General features: G+C 51.7%; 1 protein-coding gene across 4 annotated transcripts in view; it reads right to left on the minus strand.

Moving 5' to 3' along the window:
- The window catches only part of ELMO1 (engulfment and cell motility 1), a 345,973-nt gene that overhangs the window by 222,003 nt on the left and 106,611 nt on the right, over positions 1–17,359 (minus strand). For all 4 annotated transcript variants that reach the window (XM_084896335.1, XM_084896336.1, XM_084896334.1 and 1 more), the window contains exon 5: positions 1,222–1,272. In XM_084896335.1, coding sequence (XP_084752461.1) covers positions 1,222–1,272 — 51 coding nt within the window. The remainder of the gene's footprint in view (positions 1–1,221; positions 1,273–17,359) is intronic.

Genomic DNA, 17,359 nt, shown 5'->3' on the forward strand with positions numbered 1-17,359 from the left:
AGGGAAACTGTGGTCTCTAAAGGTCAAATTAGCATTAATTCTTGCTGACTAAAGTAAGAAGATCGATGCCACATCAGGCAAAAAAATGTCTCAGCTCATCATGCAGCCGCTGAAAAATGAGTCTAAATTATAATTACTGTGAAGTGGAAAAGAAGGCTTCGAGAGCCAGGCAGCCAACTCCGGCCACGCGCGCTGCTGAGCTCATCACTGGGTGTAGGTTCAAGATGTGATTGGGCAGAATGTTCAGGGGGTTTTTAAGACTCTCTAATATAATTTTCAACAAGAAAAATCTGTGGTAGTTCCAGTCCCCGCAATTTAATTTCAGCCAGATGCCTTTCCCAGTTTTCACATTTATTTTTAGCAGCCACATGGCTGCAGGAGAAACTGGAAATGTGAGTTAGGCACAGTTTTCATCGCAGATGCCGAGTGGAAATAGTAACAGTTGGTGTATTTTCTGCAGATTAGTTTTTTTAGGAAAGCAATAAAAATGCACTGCGAGCGGATATAGTTCAAATATGCTAATGGTACTACCTAAAGTATCTACAAGGAAGTGAGAAAGATGAAGATAAGCAATGCAGTCAGTCGCCCAAATATTTCATAGCATTTGGTTTGGCAGCTTTTATTTGGAGGACTGTAAAGGTGTTTTATCTAGAGTCAGCTGTCAATGCAATGGCAGGAGTGCAAATACTTCTTACACTACATTTCTATGAACTATTGTAATAACGGACCAGACTAGAAAATGCTTAAACTCTCTCTTACACATGCATACACATCCATGCACACACACACACACACGCACATGTACACGTGCACACCCTCTGACTTTAAGGGGAATAGCAGGCTGTCTTTGGTCTTGTTTGCTTTGTCTGGTGTCTGAATTTGCTCCGATGGCGTTGGTGGGCATGAGAGCAGGTGGATAAAAACCAGTCCGTACAGCTGAGTCATCTCATCCGTAAGGTGAGGACTGTGAAGATGGCTCACAAACTCAAACTTAAAGTCAATGCATGTGCCTGTACTTGACCTGGAAGGAGGCTTGCCTGTCTGTAGTGGGAAATACAGGGAGAGGGAGAACAATCCTGGTTATCCAGAATCTACGTGTGAGGATGTTCCAGAACCTTCTGCTTTGCACTAACAACATCTTCAAAAGTGAATGTCCACAATCACATGGAGGAACAGGAGAGGAAGCATCTGCTGGAAAGCTACAAACGAAGACCTACTCACTGGAGACGTGGTTAATCGAAGGATAGTGCCATTCTTTATTTCATTGCGATTCTGCAAAAGAAAAGGAAATCTTTGTAAATCTTCAAACAGAAGCTTGGAAAGAAGAGAATCAAGGCAAATGTACTCTCCTGGAGACAACAGTAAGCATCCTTGTGATTCCGTTTATCCTCACTTGGAGAATTTTTAATTATTTCTACAAAGAACTAGTTCTTTAAAGAACGTTAAACTGGCTCCCAGGTGTGCTAATTTTACATCAAGTCACAGACAGCATTCGGCACAGAGGAAGTAAACAGGGGCCCAAGAATAGCCAACAACAAAACAAACAAAAAAAGCAATTTTGAAGGGTTTTAAGGGACTGTGATCTAGTAATTCTACTAACTCAGGGATGGATAAAAGCAGGTTTGCAGTGGAGAGTGCGCAGAACACAGAGCTAATAATGCTGTTGTAATGATCATAACCGGCCGGCTTTTATCCATACAAACGACTGTAAACCTACTTTTGCCCACCACACAAACATTTGTAGATGAGTATTTATAGAGGCATTATTGGTAATACCCAAAAAGTGGAAACCACCTGAGTGTCTATAAACTGAGGGATGGATAAACAAAACGTGGCAGGCCCGTTCAATGGAATATTATTGCTCAGCCATGAAAGGAATGAAGGACTGATATGTGCTCCAGCGTGATAACCCATGGACACACTGCACTAAGTGAAAGAAGCCCACACAAAGCCCGCGGTGTGTGATGCCACTATGTGAAACGTCCAGAATCGGCAATCCGAAGGGATAGGAAGCCCTAGTGGTTCCCATGGGTGGGGTCAGGCAGGGGGCATGAGGCGGAATGCTAATGGGGATGGCAGTTCTCCTCTGAGCCATGAGAGCTTTCCAGAACTGCGGTGGTGATGGTTTCCCAAATCTATGAATACAATACAACCACTGGATTGAACACTTCAGAAAGGCCAGTTTCGGGGGGTGCAGATTATGTGTCAATAAGGCTGCAGAGAGCACACGGGAGCAGAGCCGATCAGTCTGCCCCCTGGGCGGTGTGTCTGGGGAGTTTATGTGAGGGGAGTGCTCTGAGCTCTCGGCTCGCCTCTCAGAGAGTAGGATTTCACTGGCAGTTTCATGAGATGCCAACAGTCAGCCTTCAGGAGGAGACCTCCTGGGAGCCACCAGGAGCGGCGCCCACCAGGAGCGGCCAGGCCCAGTTCTTTAACGCTCTTTAAAGAACTAGTTCTTTGTAGAAATAATTAAAAATTCTCCACGTGAGGATAAATGGAATCACAAGGATGCTGACTGTGAACAAGGGCTTTGGGGCTCCTTTGAGACGGGCACACCTAGGGTTCACTCAGCACAGCAGCACAGCGGGGTGGCGGGAAATTTCTCGGGATTTGATGTCAAAACCACGTAGAACACTCACACACACACACACACACCCCTTAGGCTTCAGGCCAACACTTTCTCCCAGAGACCCTCATAACCTGCGAATTTTCTCCGGAGCACATGGAGGCCCGAGGGCCCAGCACTGCAGAACCACACCCCCTTGGGTAATGCCAGCCCATGGAGGGCATCCCCAGGCAGACCCCTGGGCCGCCCGTCGAGAAAGCAGCCTGCTCATAACCGGGAGGACGCAGGGAAGGGCTGAGCGACCGCCTGCGCCAGGCTCAACGATGAGACGGAGACATAAATTTCAGTCATTTCAAAGGTCTCCTTTCAGCTCTAAAATCCTGACTCGATGATAACTGGGGGATGGGGAGAGCACATGCTAATTCCAGAATATTATAGGGACGAGTTTCATAGCATACCTCTTTCCTGCTCAATTTCTAGATGAATTGAGAAACAGAATCAGAAGATGAAGTGCTACGATATCCCATTTGGTAGTAATTATGGAGAGCGAGGCTCAGGGTGAGAACAGCAGACAGCGAACCAAACCCTCCGATTAGATGCCTGTTGAGGTAAGACCTCAGGCAGGCTCCTTCCCCGGGGAAAAGGGGCCAGTTCATTCTCCTCAGATAATCAGTCCAGGAGGGAACGACCCCGGGTTGTGAAGAGGCCAGGAGGGCGTAGCAATCATCTCTCCTCGTGGAAACCGGAGTGGGGATGAGGCATCCTAGTAACAGCAGTAAGTGAGCACTGGTGAAAGGCGCTGGCTGCGGTTTCTTTGTCAGCTGTAATACTGATCTAACCACCATCATAACTCTACTCCCAATTCAAAGAAAAGCAACCGAAACTGCCAAGGGAGAGAGGGTGAGTTACTTGCTCAACATCACGGAAGGAAAGAGAAGGAAGGGGAGGGGAGGGGTAGGGAGGGGAGGGTTGGGGAGGGGAGGGGAGGGGAGGACCTGCCGGAAAAGGCTGGACTCAGTCTCCCTGGCAACAAGAGGAAGACCTAGAGCTCGCGTTCATCCTTGGAGGGGTGAGTTCATCAGTTGGTCAGCATCCATGAGAGCACAGACGTACAAGTGGTTTTAGCAAAAGCTCTGCAGACTCCCCGGGGTCCCTGTGAGGCCCAGGATGTGGGGCGCTGGGTGGGAGTCTGACTGGGGTGAAATACAGCAGCTGGGCTCCAGGCCCATGTTGACGCCTAACTTTCTGAGGTCCGAGTACGGGTTCTCTGAAGGAAGGGTCGTGAGGAGTGCTTGTGAGAAAGCATCGCAGTGTCAAACCAGGGGCAGCCAGAGCTGGGTTCAAATCCCGCCGTGTGCACCAGTGCAAGCGACCTGATCCCTCCGACCCGGGCTTCCTCCTCCCCGTCCCGGGAGGCGAGGCACCGCGCAGAGAACCAGCGGGAACCGGACGTGGTGGGCTCCGCAAGTTGGGAAAAGGCTGGAAAAGAAGAGCCGCGGCGGCTGCTTCCCTGAGAGCCGCACACCCTTCCGCGGGCCTCCCTTCCTTCCCCCGGAAAGCGCTCTGCAGCCAGCGTTTTGGAAGGACTATTAACTCAGGCGTTAAAAACGTTACGGTCCCGCCCTGGCCAGGGTGGTTAGTTGGTTGAGCGTCATCCTGTGCACCAAGAGGCCATCAGTTTGATTCCCAGTCTGGGCACATGTCCGGGTTATGGGCTTGATCCCCAGTAGGGGGCGTGCAGGAGGCAGTCAATTGACATCTCTCTCAAATCAATGGTTCTCTCTCTGCCACTACCTACCTCTCTCTCTAAAATCAATAAAATCATATTAAAAACCAAAACAAACAAGCAAAACTCTGAGGTCCCAACAGAAAGCCAGACCGAACGCAAAGCACAAAGCACCGTGGCCACCTGCCGGGAGCCCGTGTCCTGGCGGGAAGCCCCGGGCTCTCTCAGCCCGGCTGGGCACCTGCTCGCCAGGGAGGGCCTGGCTGGAATGGACATGCTGGCGGAGGAAGGCTGTGCCTGCTCTGATGGCACACACACACACACCCATACACACACACACCCGGGGCGGAGAGCAGTGCTGAGAGCCGGTCTCAGGAGGCAGTCTGCAGGGGAAGCTGGGATCAGGGACAGAGCTGTGCCTGGGAAGCTGGGATCAGGGACAGAGCTGTGCCCGTTTGCGGGGTGCCCCACGGGGATGGAGCCTGTCTCCTGAGGGTTCCGAGGAGTAAGTGACATAATCCACCGGAAGCGCTGAGAACGGAGTCGGCCCAGCCAGCGCCCCAGAAAGAGCGAGCTCATTATTCAGCACAGAAATAGCATCCCGGGAGTGCCCTGCCGTGTAGTCTCCCTATAATCTGATCGATAAGAAGAAGAGTGCTATCTACGTCAGGCACACTCAGCAGCGCGGGCCCAGGGACCGGACACATGCAAACGGGCACCTCTCCTCAGCAGAGCGGCCTGCGAGGAGGGTCCGGAACCTTTGCCAGGCTCAGACCTGTGTGTGCGCTACACAGGCAGTCCTTCAGGAAGCACTGTGTGTGTGTGTGTGTGTGTGTGTGTGTGTGTGTTACACGGGCAGGTAGTCCTTCAGGAAGCACTGTGTGTGTGTGTGTGTGTGTGTGTGTGTGTGTTACACGGGCAGGCAGTCCTTCAGGAAGCACTGTGTGTGTGTGTGTGTGTGTGTGTGTGTTACACAGGCAGGCAGTCCTTCAGTAAGCACTGTGTCTGTGTGTGTGTGTGTGTGATTTTACTTATCTTGTTCATTGACTATCTCCTTTCACCCTCAGCATGTCAGCTCCCTAGAAGAGGTAGTTTGCATGGCCCTGCTCCTCTTTTCTAGAAGAGTACGCATGGCCTGGCCTATGGGAAGCACTCAATAAATACATGCTGATTAATGAAAACCTACTGCATGCCTGGCCACGGAGGAGACACTGAGGTAGATGCAAAGTTAAATGAGACTTAACTTCTGTCTGCTGGGAATTCAAAGTGAGAGAGACCAATAGGCAATAACTACAGTTGGACCAGGAAAGCGTCCTGGCCCGTACAGTGCGTGGCCGGCACTGCATACACACATGGGAGGGACGGGGAGAGGGAGGGTGGCCAGCGAAGGCCTGTAAGACCGAGGATTTCCCGGGAGAGGAGCAGGAACAGCACATCTCAAAACAGAACGTGCTCACGGAACGGAGATCCGTCCTGAGTGACCCTGGAGTCTGGAACCCACCGGGAAAGGGGGCTGGTGAGAAAAGTTAATGGGTTAGACAGGAAGCAGAACTCCTAGACACAGACAATGGTCTGGTGAAGACCAGAAGGAGAGGGGTGGAGGGGGTAGGGAAAGGGGAAATGGGAACACATATGATGGCGGGAACCTGACTGGGTGAACACACAGTACAATACACAGATGGTGTTACAGAATTTTACACCTGACATCTGTATAACTTTATCCACCTATGCCTCCTCAATGAATTCAATAGCAAACAAACAAACACAGACAAGTAAATAAAAAGGAAGATAAATTAATGAAGGGCAGAAAGGAGCAGAAAACATCTCTGGGAGCGTCCACTCTCCCTGTGTGCGGGCAGGGAGGGGAAGCCGGCTGCAGCCCCCGCTGCGTCCTCACACCCAGGCCAGGCTGTGCCCGCCCTGCCGTCCCACGCCTCCGGAGGGGCCTGTTCCTTCGCAGCTGAGCTCGGGGCCTCGGGCCCGTGTGGAGTGCATGATAAGCTCATGCAGAAAAAATGTCCTCCTCCTATCTCCCCTCTGAAGTTTGTTTTTCTCAGTGTGCCAACTTTCTATCTAGTCGGACAAATCAGGAACCATTTCCTGGTCAAAGCTCCAATTCTACCCCTCTTCCTGCTATTCAGCCCGGAACGTAGGTTAGAGGGGGGGCGGGCTCATGTGACCCCGCCATCAGGCTCCCAGAGGGCAGGCGGCTCCAAGGACTTCTTTCTCTCTGTGTCTCTCTCTGTTTCTGTCTCTTTCTGTCTCTCTCTGCCTCTCTCTCTCTCTCTCTCTCTCTCTCTCTCTCTCTCTCTCTCTCTCACTCACACACACACACCCCCAGATGGGACGAAATCCCTGCTTTGTATGCATTACCAGGAAACAGGCTCCCTGCTCTTCACATCCACCGCTCCATCATCACACAGACTGGCTTTGCGTGGAAACCTGACCCCATGTGTCCCTGTCCACCTGGTGATCTTCGCATCTCAGGCTGAAGGAGAGAACGGGGGACCAGGATGGGATATGCCTGTTGCTAGGTGACAGAGCAATGCCTCCAGAGGACAGCAGGTCAGACATTTAAGGAGGGATGTTAGAAATAACCTAAAATCTGAACCCAACACCAGGAGGAAAGGGCTGGGGGGGAGGGGGGGGGAGAAAAGGAGGAAGAAAGGGTGGCAGCTGCTGTGAATGAGCATTTCCCCTGTGACATTCTGGCCTTCCCCAGGGTCACTCTCGATCAGGGACAATGACCCCGCAGCCCCCTCCACCGCGCCGGCAGCGTCTGCACCATGAACTGAGGGCTTTGGGTGGACTGCACTTCCCCCTTTTTCTTGCCCCGCACCGGCTGTTTTTCTCACTTCCTCTGACGCTCCCGCACCCACACAGCCTCTGTGCAACCCCCGCCGGAAGGAGAAGGAGCGGGCAGCAGTGAGCAAGCCGGCTGCACCTGCCTCTCGGAGCGTGAACACGGACAGGAGGTGCGGGCTGCTCCCGGGGAGGTCTGCTGTCCTGTCTGGGCGGCAGGGCCCGGGGGAGGCTGGAGAGCAGCGGCAGGAGCTCGCAGGACCCAGGTCGGCAGGGATGCAGGGCCCCGGGAGAACGGGAGGAGAACGCCCGTCCTGTCGACATTGTGAGCAGTGGACGGCAGAGATAAGGATAAAGACAGAGCTAGGGATTAGGCACAGTATGTTTAAGAACATGCTTAACTTAAGGGAACGTCTGTTATTAAATGTTCTCTATTGCAAAAAAAAAACAAAAAACACCCATTTAGAAAGGCGAGGAAGGTGCCTGCTTTCCCCCAGCTTCACTGGGCAGGAGTGGTGCCCCCCCCCCCCATACACACACACACACACATACACATACACACACACACACATACATACACACACATACACACACATATATACACACACATATACATACACACATACACACACACACACACACACCCAGGCCCAGGCCCCAAAGCTCAGGGTAGAACATTAGCCATGTCCATGCCCCTCTACGGCCCTAGGATAAAACACGGCTACATCTAACTCCTTACGAAGTAATAGGAGGTCATTATTTATTTATATTTTTATTGATTTCAGAAAAAGGGAAAAGAAAAGAGAAACATCAATAATGAGAGAGAACCATGGATCGGCTGCCTCCTGCACACCCCACATGTGCAACCCGGGCATGTGCCCTGACTGGGAATTGAACTGTGACTTCATGGTTCTCAGGTGGATGCTTAACCACTGAGCCACGCCACTTGAGCTATGAGGTCATTATTTCGATGTGTCTTGAACTTAGCCTTGAAGCCTGAGGAGCCAGTGCCCCTGAGCCCGGCAGCTGAAGGGGACGGTTTCAGCCGCCTGGGCAGTGGGGTCGGCACCAGCCAGATCGGGAGGGGGGACACATGTTAGCGGCACCCTCTCCCCGCAGGTGCTGTGCTGGGAGAATGGGGAGAATGGTGGAGGGCGGGCAGCGGGGTCAGCGGGTCCGGAAGGTGCAGGGACTGGAAGGAAGAAGCCCAGGTTGGCCTGGGCCGGCTGACCTGCCGGGTCACCTCATCACCAGAAGAAAGGCACCCCAGCCCCTTCGCCTCGGTGGACAGAGCTTTGGCCCACGGACCAAAGGGTCCCGGGTTCGATTTTCAGCAGAGGGCATGGACCTGGGTTGTAGGCTTAACCCCCAGCCCTGTTCAGGGCGTGTGAAAGAGGCAGCCAATGGATGTGGTTCTCTCACTTTGATGTTCCTCTCTCTCTCTCTCTCTCTCTCTCTCTCTCTCTCTCTCTCTCTCTCTCTCTCTCCTTTCCTTCTCCTCCTCCTCCTCCTCCTCCTCCTCCTCCTCTTCTCCTTCTCCTCCTCCTCCCTTCCACTCTCTCTAAAAATCAATGGAAAACGACCTTCAGATGAGGATTATAGAAACAACACTGGAAGAGGCAAGGCCCCAAGGTCATCTCTTGCTTCTCTTTGGCTCTCAGTAACACACACAGAGAGGAAGCATGGAAGGCTTCTGAGCAAGCCCACTGCCTGAGAAGGGGATGCGGAGACGTGAGCCTGTCGGCCTCAGGGGCTCAGAGCAGAAGGGGGTGACTGAGGAGGTGGGGCGAGGTGATGGAGGACCCCGGCCTCTGGGGCCTGGCCCCTCCTGAGCCAGTCAGACTGCCGGCTGCAGCCGCACACCGCTGGCTCTGAGCAACCCCGTCTCCAAGCTCACAATCCAACACACCAGCCGGAGATCCGAACAGCTAATCAAGAATGCGTTCTGTGAAAAAACATCCTTTCTCCCAGACTAAACAGGGACTCATTTTTGGTGGGTGATTTTGTAAGGTTCAACAAAAGCCTTAACTGTGTTCACAAACAAATTCTACCAATTTTCTCTATGAAAACACCAGAGATGCAGAGCTCTGACAAAAGGTGCCCACGGCAGCCATTTTTTACAATGGAGACAAAGTAAACAAAAAGCAAGCCCGAGCACTCCCACCATCCATTCATTCATTCATTCATTGACTCTAAGTCCAAGCCAACCTTTCCCTGCACGCATTCACTCTGGCCGCCCCCGGGATGCCGCTGTGGCTGGGAGACAGCGACTGCTGCCTCCGCTGGGCCGAGCGGGCAGACGGGGGGGGAGGAGACGTGGACCGCAGGGAGCAGGGCCACAGAGCCAAGTGGCTGGGGACACGGAGGGGAGGAGTGACCGAGCTAGCCGCTGGCCCCACAGAGACAGCGCAGTGTCCCACGGCTCCCTGACCCAGCTGCACTGTGTGAGCCTCCGGCCCCTGGGATCAGAGGGGCCTGACTCAAACCATGGCCTTGTCCCTAACGCTGTCACCTGGCACTGGGCACGGCGCCTGGCACCCCGCAGGGGCTCAGGGAGCCTCCAGGAAGGGAATGCACGGCCAGGAGCCCGCTGGCCCCCATCACTGCTCCACAAGGACAGTCACGGCCAGGCCACAGGGGGCCGTGGGGACACAGAAGGTGCTGAGGAAGCCCGGGGATTCCACACACCACCGAGAAGAAGAGGCAGGCCCGCACCGGGCACTGGGCATATGGAAACTGCCAGGCAGAACGGGGGCCGGGGCCTCGGGCGGAAGGAACACCGTGGGCCATTCTGGCCCGTCACCCGGATCCCCCCCTTCCTCTTTCCCGCCGTGCGTGTCTCGGCATCTTGGGAAGCTTAGGGAGCCCTTCTCTGAGCCATGTTTTTAAACGTCTGCCATAAAGCACATGAGCATGCCAAGAAACCGACACTTTGCCCGATGTTCCCAAAATGGAATCCAGTCACACACAAGCAGCCTCGGCCGTGCAGGTGCCCGCGAACCCCCAGGCAGCCCAGCGGCGAGTGGCTGAGACGCCTGGGCCGGTGGCGCTGCTGCGGCCATGACACAGGGACGCATGGGCGTGGCTGTGTTCCAGTGACATTACCTACAGAACCCACAGGCTGTCCCCTGTGACAAAGCCTGAAATGACAAGATAACTGCAAGGCCTAATAACTGCCATCATTTCTAATTAGGGATAACTGTCAGAAGTGACACCCTGAGATCGCGGTAATAACAGGCCCGGGTGGAAACGGCTTTGCTGCTGGCCACGTCGGCGTAGACGCAGCTTCTACCATCATGCCTCGCTGCCCCACCCGCATCTGAAGTAAATGCGAACTCCGCATTTTCCTGCAGGTGTTCATGGACATCAGGTTAAAGCAGTAGCTTTTCATGTACTTACAAGAAAGTCCAAATTCTACCTTAGTCTGATGGCCCCACCAACCTCCACAGCCACCACACGGTCCCACCTCCCGCCAGGCTCCGTGTCCTGTTCCCTCTGGTTCCCCCACAGCGGACGTCATACTGCGGGGTTCATACCCGCTGGTCCTCTTCCTGCAGCGTCAGGCCTTAGCTCACATGTCCCCTCTTCAGAGAGAGCCCGGACCCTCCCACACTCCTGGCCAATGCCCGCTGAGGGGCGCCATGGTCCTGAGAGAGACCGACTGTCCCAGAAACGGCCCAACCTCCAGGTGAAGCCCAGAGCCCAGAGGCTGGCAGGGGGTAGCACCAATCCGGGAGCAGAATGGCTGCCCGAGACCAAGGGGACAGATCGTTGCTCACAGAATTGGAGGAACAAGGGCCTCCAGCCTTCCATTCTGCAAATCACGTCCACCCTCCATAGCCTTAGCCCATTTATGTCTGGTTATTGGTAAACCTGAGCCGAGCCCAGTCACATTTCCGATCGGTGCCTGAGCCTATGCTCCATGGTGGGCCCAGAAGACTAACCCTCAGCAGCAATGTCTGCCCACTCTGCCCCTAGAGCTCATGTTTCCTCCCTATTTCCTTCACAGCACTCACCCCAATCTGGCTCAGTTTTCCACATCTCCGCGAGAACACATGCATGAGGAAGGTGAGCATCTTCACCGTCTGTCCACCAGCAGTGCCCCAAACCCTGCCTGCGATATGCTTTTGGAATGAAAGGAACAGGTATTTTAACCATCATGTGGCCTGGAGCAGCAGCCAGGGTGTGTCTGTAAACACAGCTCACTGGCCACTCCTGCCTTTCAAGGCCGAGCTCAGGCCGCCTCCCCCGACCCTGCACAAGCCCCAGGCCGGCTTCCTCTCCTCCTCCACCCTCACTCTCCAGGCACTCAGCGGGCGTTCACTTCCTGCCCACTATTGGGCACATGTTCCTTTAGCTTTTTTTTTTTTTTTTAGAACTGAGATGTGTTTGTTCGAGTCCCGATATCAACCCCTGTGTCCGCAATGATGTCATAAAACGCCATTGCACTGTTGCCCTAAACCAGTGGTCGGCAAACTCATCAGTCCACATAGCCAAATATCAACAGGACAATGATTGAAATTTCTTTTGAGAGCCAAATTTTTTAAACTTAAACTTCTAACGCCACTTCTTCAAAATGGACTCGCCCAGGCTGTGGTATTTTGTGGAAGAGCCACACTCAAGGGGCCAAAGAGCCGCATGTGGCTCACGAGCCGCAGTTTACCGACCACAGCCCTAAACCACAGCATCAGGCTGCGCTCCCACAGAAGCCACGTGAAAACCAGCCCCCACATCTGCAGCAGCTGAGCTGTGGGGTTCCCAAGCGGGTCCGGAATCCCCCCTCGCAGGAACCCGCCTGCTCCAGCCCGAAGGGGAAGGCCGGAAGGAGAAGCAGGACAGAACGGGCCCCACACAAGCAGGACTGAGTGCTGGGGTGCCAGGACCCAACAGCCCACAGGAGAGGGAGAATGGGTTCGGAGTGGAGTCCCACCGGGTCCCTCCCTACAGTTCTCTCTCATCTCTCCCCTTGATCAAGGACGGAAATTAGAATTTGAATAGACCTTTCTAGAGGAGTCAGTAGGGATGACAGATGGAAGAGAAGGAAAGGAAAGGGGCAAACCTTTGAAAGTTTCCAAGCTCAGCTGCCTCTTAGCCTTCTCCTCCCTTTCACGGAGCACACAGGGCGCTAAGACATCCGGGCCTTGTCTGGAGGAGCCGAGCTGCTGTGGCCGGGCCCGGGAGGCACAGCCCAGGAGGCACAGCCCAGGAGGCACAGCCTGGGAGGCAAAGCCTGGGAGGCACAGCCCGGGAGGCACAGCCCAGAAGGCACAGCCCGGGAGGCAGAGGCCCGCTGAGTGCAGCAGGGATGGCCGTGCTCCTCGGGAGCTGGCCCCAACTAACGCAGAAAGCACTTCTCCCGGAGACCCATTCTCTGCCGCAGACAAGTGCCTGCGTGGTGGGAGGGACGAGGCTAACCAAACCCCTTTGGGAAGATTGGCGAGACCTAGTAAAGGTGAAGGTGGGCATCCCGCTACCCGGCGGCCTCTGCATTCCCGCCCGGAGGAACCTTCGAGCAGGGCCACTTGCACATACACAGGGCGTTCATGGCAGTGTGCTCACCCCACCCAAACGGGGCAGGAAAGTGGGTGAATCAGCCGCTGTGTATGCCTGCCATGGGATGCTACACAACCCATCAGCAGGTGTAATTTCAAGTGAGAAAATTAAACTGCAAAGGGTTACCTACAGTGAAAAGCTCTATATTATTCTACATGTGTAGAAAAGCTATAAAACATTCATTCGAATAATACACATCAATTTCCTGCTAATGTTTACGTCTGAGGAGGGAGGAGTAGAAGGAGAGGAAGGATGGTACGGTAGGGCTTCAGCTGCACTTGCACATTTATTATTGTCATATTACTTCTTTGTTGAGCCTCACCTGAGGATATTTTTCCCATGGACTCTTTTTAGAGTGGAAGAAAGGGAGGGAGGGATGTGAGAGAGAGAGAAACATTGATGTGAGAGAGATACATGTACTGGTTGCCTCCCGGGGCTGGGGATGAACCTACAACGTAGGTACGTTCCCTTGCCCCAGAATCAAACCCAAGACCCTTTGGTGTGCAGGCCAACACGCTAATCAATGAACAACACAGGCCAGGGATACACGTTTTTTTAAGAGAGCTCAAGTAGTATGCAAATGTTAACATCTATTAACCTCCAGATGATCAGGGCTATGGGTGGCAGTTATATCATTTTCTGTACTTTCTTGACATGCTTGAGATATTTCATGATTAAAACATTTTAGATTACTATTCAAATGAATTCTGCTTTCAAAAACAGTATCAGCGGTGCAGAACTCATCTGTCTGAATCAAAAGCAGTGGCTGGATGCCTTGAATCGAAGAATTACTTGATAATGAGGGAACAATCAACAATAAACATACATTTAAACGCCACGTGCCGACTCCAAATTAGCCGAGCACAACCCTGCTCTTCATTCCCCGCCAACAGTTACATTCCTAAACCCCCCAAATGAGGCCTTTATAAAAAGCAACTATTAGTCAAGCCAGTGGTTTTCAAATAATGGAATTCTTTTGTCTACCAAGCGCAGGGGATGGGGTGAGCGGGGGGGGGGGGGGGGGGGGGGGGGTATCCCTAAGATGGTGCCTCAGAATCTAAAATAAAGAAAGGGGCATTGAATTCATATTAATATGTTTGATGAGCTTAGGCTGGTAAGTGTATAGTTTATTAAAATAATCAGCAGGAATAGTGAGGATTTTATTAGCATAAAACCCAGTATCTCGTATTATGTATGATCATTTTAACAAGCTTCTACATTCAATTTGGTTTTGTGCTTTGCTGCCCTACTCAACGTGGAGGAAATCGGGGGACACTCGCTGCATAGCAAGTCAGCGCCACGGAGCTGCTTGCAACACAAATGCATGATGTGCCCGTTCCTGTGGGCCAGGAGTCTGGTAGGTTCCAGCCTGGTCCTCTGTCTGGGCCTCAGGGGGCTGAAATTGAGGTGTTAGTTGGCTGAATCCTCATGAAGAGGCCTCTTCCAGTTCATTCCAGTTGCTGGAGAATCCGTTTCCCGGTGGTTGTATAACTAAGATCCCCCCCCTCCCCCATTTCTCAGCAAGCTGCTGACCAGGGACCGCTCTCCGCTCCTGCCCTACAGCCTTCTCCACCACGTGGAGATTTATTTCCTTCTCAGCGAGGCCACAGGAGAGACTTCTCCAGTGCTTCCCCTTCTTCGCAGGGCCCACCTGGTTAAGTCAGGCCACCTCGACAGTCTCCCTTTGATTAGCCAAGGTCAACGTTAACTGCACTTGCAGATCCCTCTGACATGCAGTGGACAGGGCCACAGGAGTGCCATCCTGTCAGTCACAGGGCCAGACTGCACTCCCGGGGAGAGGAGAACCTGGGCAGGTGGCAGCCGTGGGTGACAACCTTGGGACTACCTTGGAACTCTACCTCCCACACAAGGTGTGCAGCTGTCAAAGGTCACTGTCCTTGAAGAGCTTATCTTGAAATCTCGGGAGTTTCTCCAGATGCTTGGAAAAGACACAATTTAAAATACTTTTTCTTAGTGAATGGATTAAGTCATGAAAAAAAAAAATCCTGATAGACACAGACAACACTATAGTTATTACCAGAGGGAAAGGGGGTGGGGAGGGAGAAGAAGGTAAAAGGGGTCTTATGGTGATGGAAAGAGACTTGACCTGAAATGGTGGACACACAACACAATAGACAGAAGGGGAATTATAGAATTGTACTCCGGAAGTCTATGCAATTTTATTACCCAATGTCACCCCAATAAATTCAAATAAAAAATAAAGCACATTTTCATTCGACCCAGTATAACTAACACCTCATCTCAGCTTCCATTCCTTAGAATAAATATTGGGACTCGGGCCAAAAGCACCCAACGTTTATGGAGAGGAAGAAAGTTCGTTTCCCTCTGCCATCGGACACCTGCATGCTCCTCGGCCGAATGCCCACCCGCTGCCTGGCGGGGGCGCTGGCATAGGTGCGGCACAGGGAGCGGCTGGGAGAACCTGCCGCAGTGGGTGGCTTCCTGCCTGAGTTAGAATAAAGCAGCGCCATCTTCCCACCGATGGCACGTTTCCGGAGTGTAACTGTGTGCCCGGAAGTGCAGGCCATGAGTGACACAGAGGTCAGCTTCGAGTCTACTCTGTCCGGCATCTTAAATTAATGAAAGTAAAGCTATCACTACAGTACCTGCTGGCTTTTTATTCGTCTTCACATAGTCCAACACAGTATTTTAGAAGCTCATAAAATTGCATACTTCCGCAATTCCTGGGCCACCTCTAAAACCCCCTGCCATGGGACTTTCTTCCCAGCGACACAGAAGCTGGCAGTTTCACTTCCAGAGCTGACACTCGGAAGCCGTGTGACCTGAACCCTCAGCCCCTCCCACATCTGAGAGTCTCATGCTCAGATGGAATCACCTGTGCATAAGCCTGGGACACCTATTTCTTTGACTCATCATTCAACTTCTATTGATAGTTGTAAGGAAATAGTTAAGGCATGGTCACTTCAATGTGAAGAAGAAGAAAGGGGAAAGAATAAAGAAAGAAGAGGAAGAAGAAGAACAACAACAAGAAGCAGCAGCAGCAGCTGGGGGAGGGGAGGTAATTAATCTAATGAACAAAAAGAGCCCGCCAGCGTGGCTCAGTGGTTGAGTGTCGACCAGTGAACCAGGGGGTCATGGTTTGATTCCCAGTCAGGGCACACGCCTGGCTGCAGGCTAAGTCCCCGGTAGGGGTATGCAGGAGGCAGGCAATCAATGATTCTCTCTCATCACTGATGTTTCGTCCCTCTCTCCCTCTTCCTTCCTCTCTGAAATCAATAAAAATATATTTTTAAAAAATAAATAAATAAAATTATTTAAAACTTGAGCTGAATACTTTTCAGCCATTAAGGAAGTTGGGCAAATAAATAGAAAATATGAGTCACTGAGACATGACCACAGGCTAAGGGCTATGCCTGCCTTACCCCTTTAATTTTCATTATGCAGTGAGGCAGGCAGAGTATGTTAACTGAACTGCTAAGATGCCTGCTACATGTTACATTAAAACGCAAGTTATAAAAGGACATATATGATATGATCCCATTTTACAAAAACAGATGCACACCCAAACTCAAGTATACTAAAATGTGTATCTCCTAAAATGTCAGTCGTTTTCTCTGAGTAGTAAGATTCTAACATTAACAATATTTTGCTTTTCCTCTTTTCTTCCCTCTCCAGTGTGCTCAACCTGTTTGTAGAGATTTTAAACAAATCAAATTTGAGATTTTGTAACTGCTTAGGAGCAGCAGGTACGGAACTGAAAGGGTGTTTTATATTAAGTTGCATTAAATTAGTAATATGGCACCTCATTTTTTTTTATACCTAAAAATCTAAACCTAACAACAATGCTTGGCAATATAAAGTTGCGAGAGAGATGGCATATGAAGACAGAGGGAGAAAAAGAAAGTAAAAACAGAGACTATGAAGAGATATGTTCTAAAAGATGGCTAATAACCAAATAAAGAAGAGGTTAGTGATGGAAGAGGGGGTGGAAGAAAAACGGAGTCACAGACAGAAAAAACATCAGGAAGAAAGGGGCAAAGGAGAGGAAAAATAAACACTGGGAGGGGGGAGGAAGGAGGGGAAGAAGAAATACAGGGTGTCTGCAAAAAATTGTATCCACATCCATTTTCTGATAGCTCAACTGATGTTTCTTTACTGGGTTAACTCAATGGAATGGGTAAGTATTCACAGTGTATGCATTTTGGGGGACACCTGTACATTGCAGGAGGTAGCTATCCCTTTGTACTCATCTCTTAATGAAATGGAAAGTCTTAAATAAAGTCCCAATGGATCACTTTTACGATAATATTTTTGTGGTTTTTTTGTGTCTTTGTATTTTCCCCGTAAGAGTGAAAAGTGAATGAAAAGCGAGCTGGCCAGCCAAGGTCGCCTTGGCCCACGCCAGTCCCGGAGCCTGGAGAGGACTGTTATCCCACCGGGTCTTCTCTGTAGTCGCAGCACAAGCACACAGGCCAGCGGCTCTGAGAAAATGAGCAGCGGTTACAGGTTCCCAAGTGCAGGTGATGGTGACAAAGCGCGCACGTTTCTTTTTGAACTTCAATCTCCAGAGGTGGTAAAGGAAATGAACCAGTTTCCCCAAAGTTGGACTCACAAGAAGAGGCCTCACTGTCAGAGGCCTCATACATTCCCTCTAAACGCCTGCAACCCCGAACTCCCAGGTGTTCCCACTCCTCGCCCGGAGGAAGGAGAAGCGCTCATCCTTCCTCCCC

Source organism: Pipistrellus hanaki (assembly GCF_964339955.1).
Source record: "Pipistrellus hanaki genome assembly, chromosome: 10".
NCBI lineage: Eukaryota > Metazoa > Chordata > Mammalia > Chiroptera > Vespertilionidae > Pipistrellus > Pipistrellus hanaki.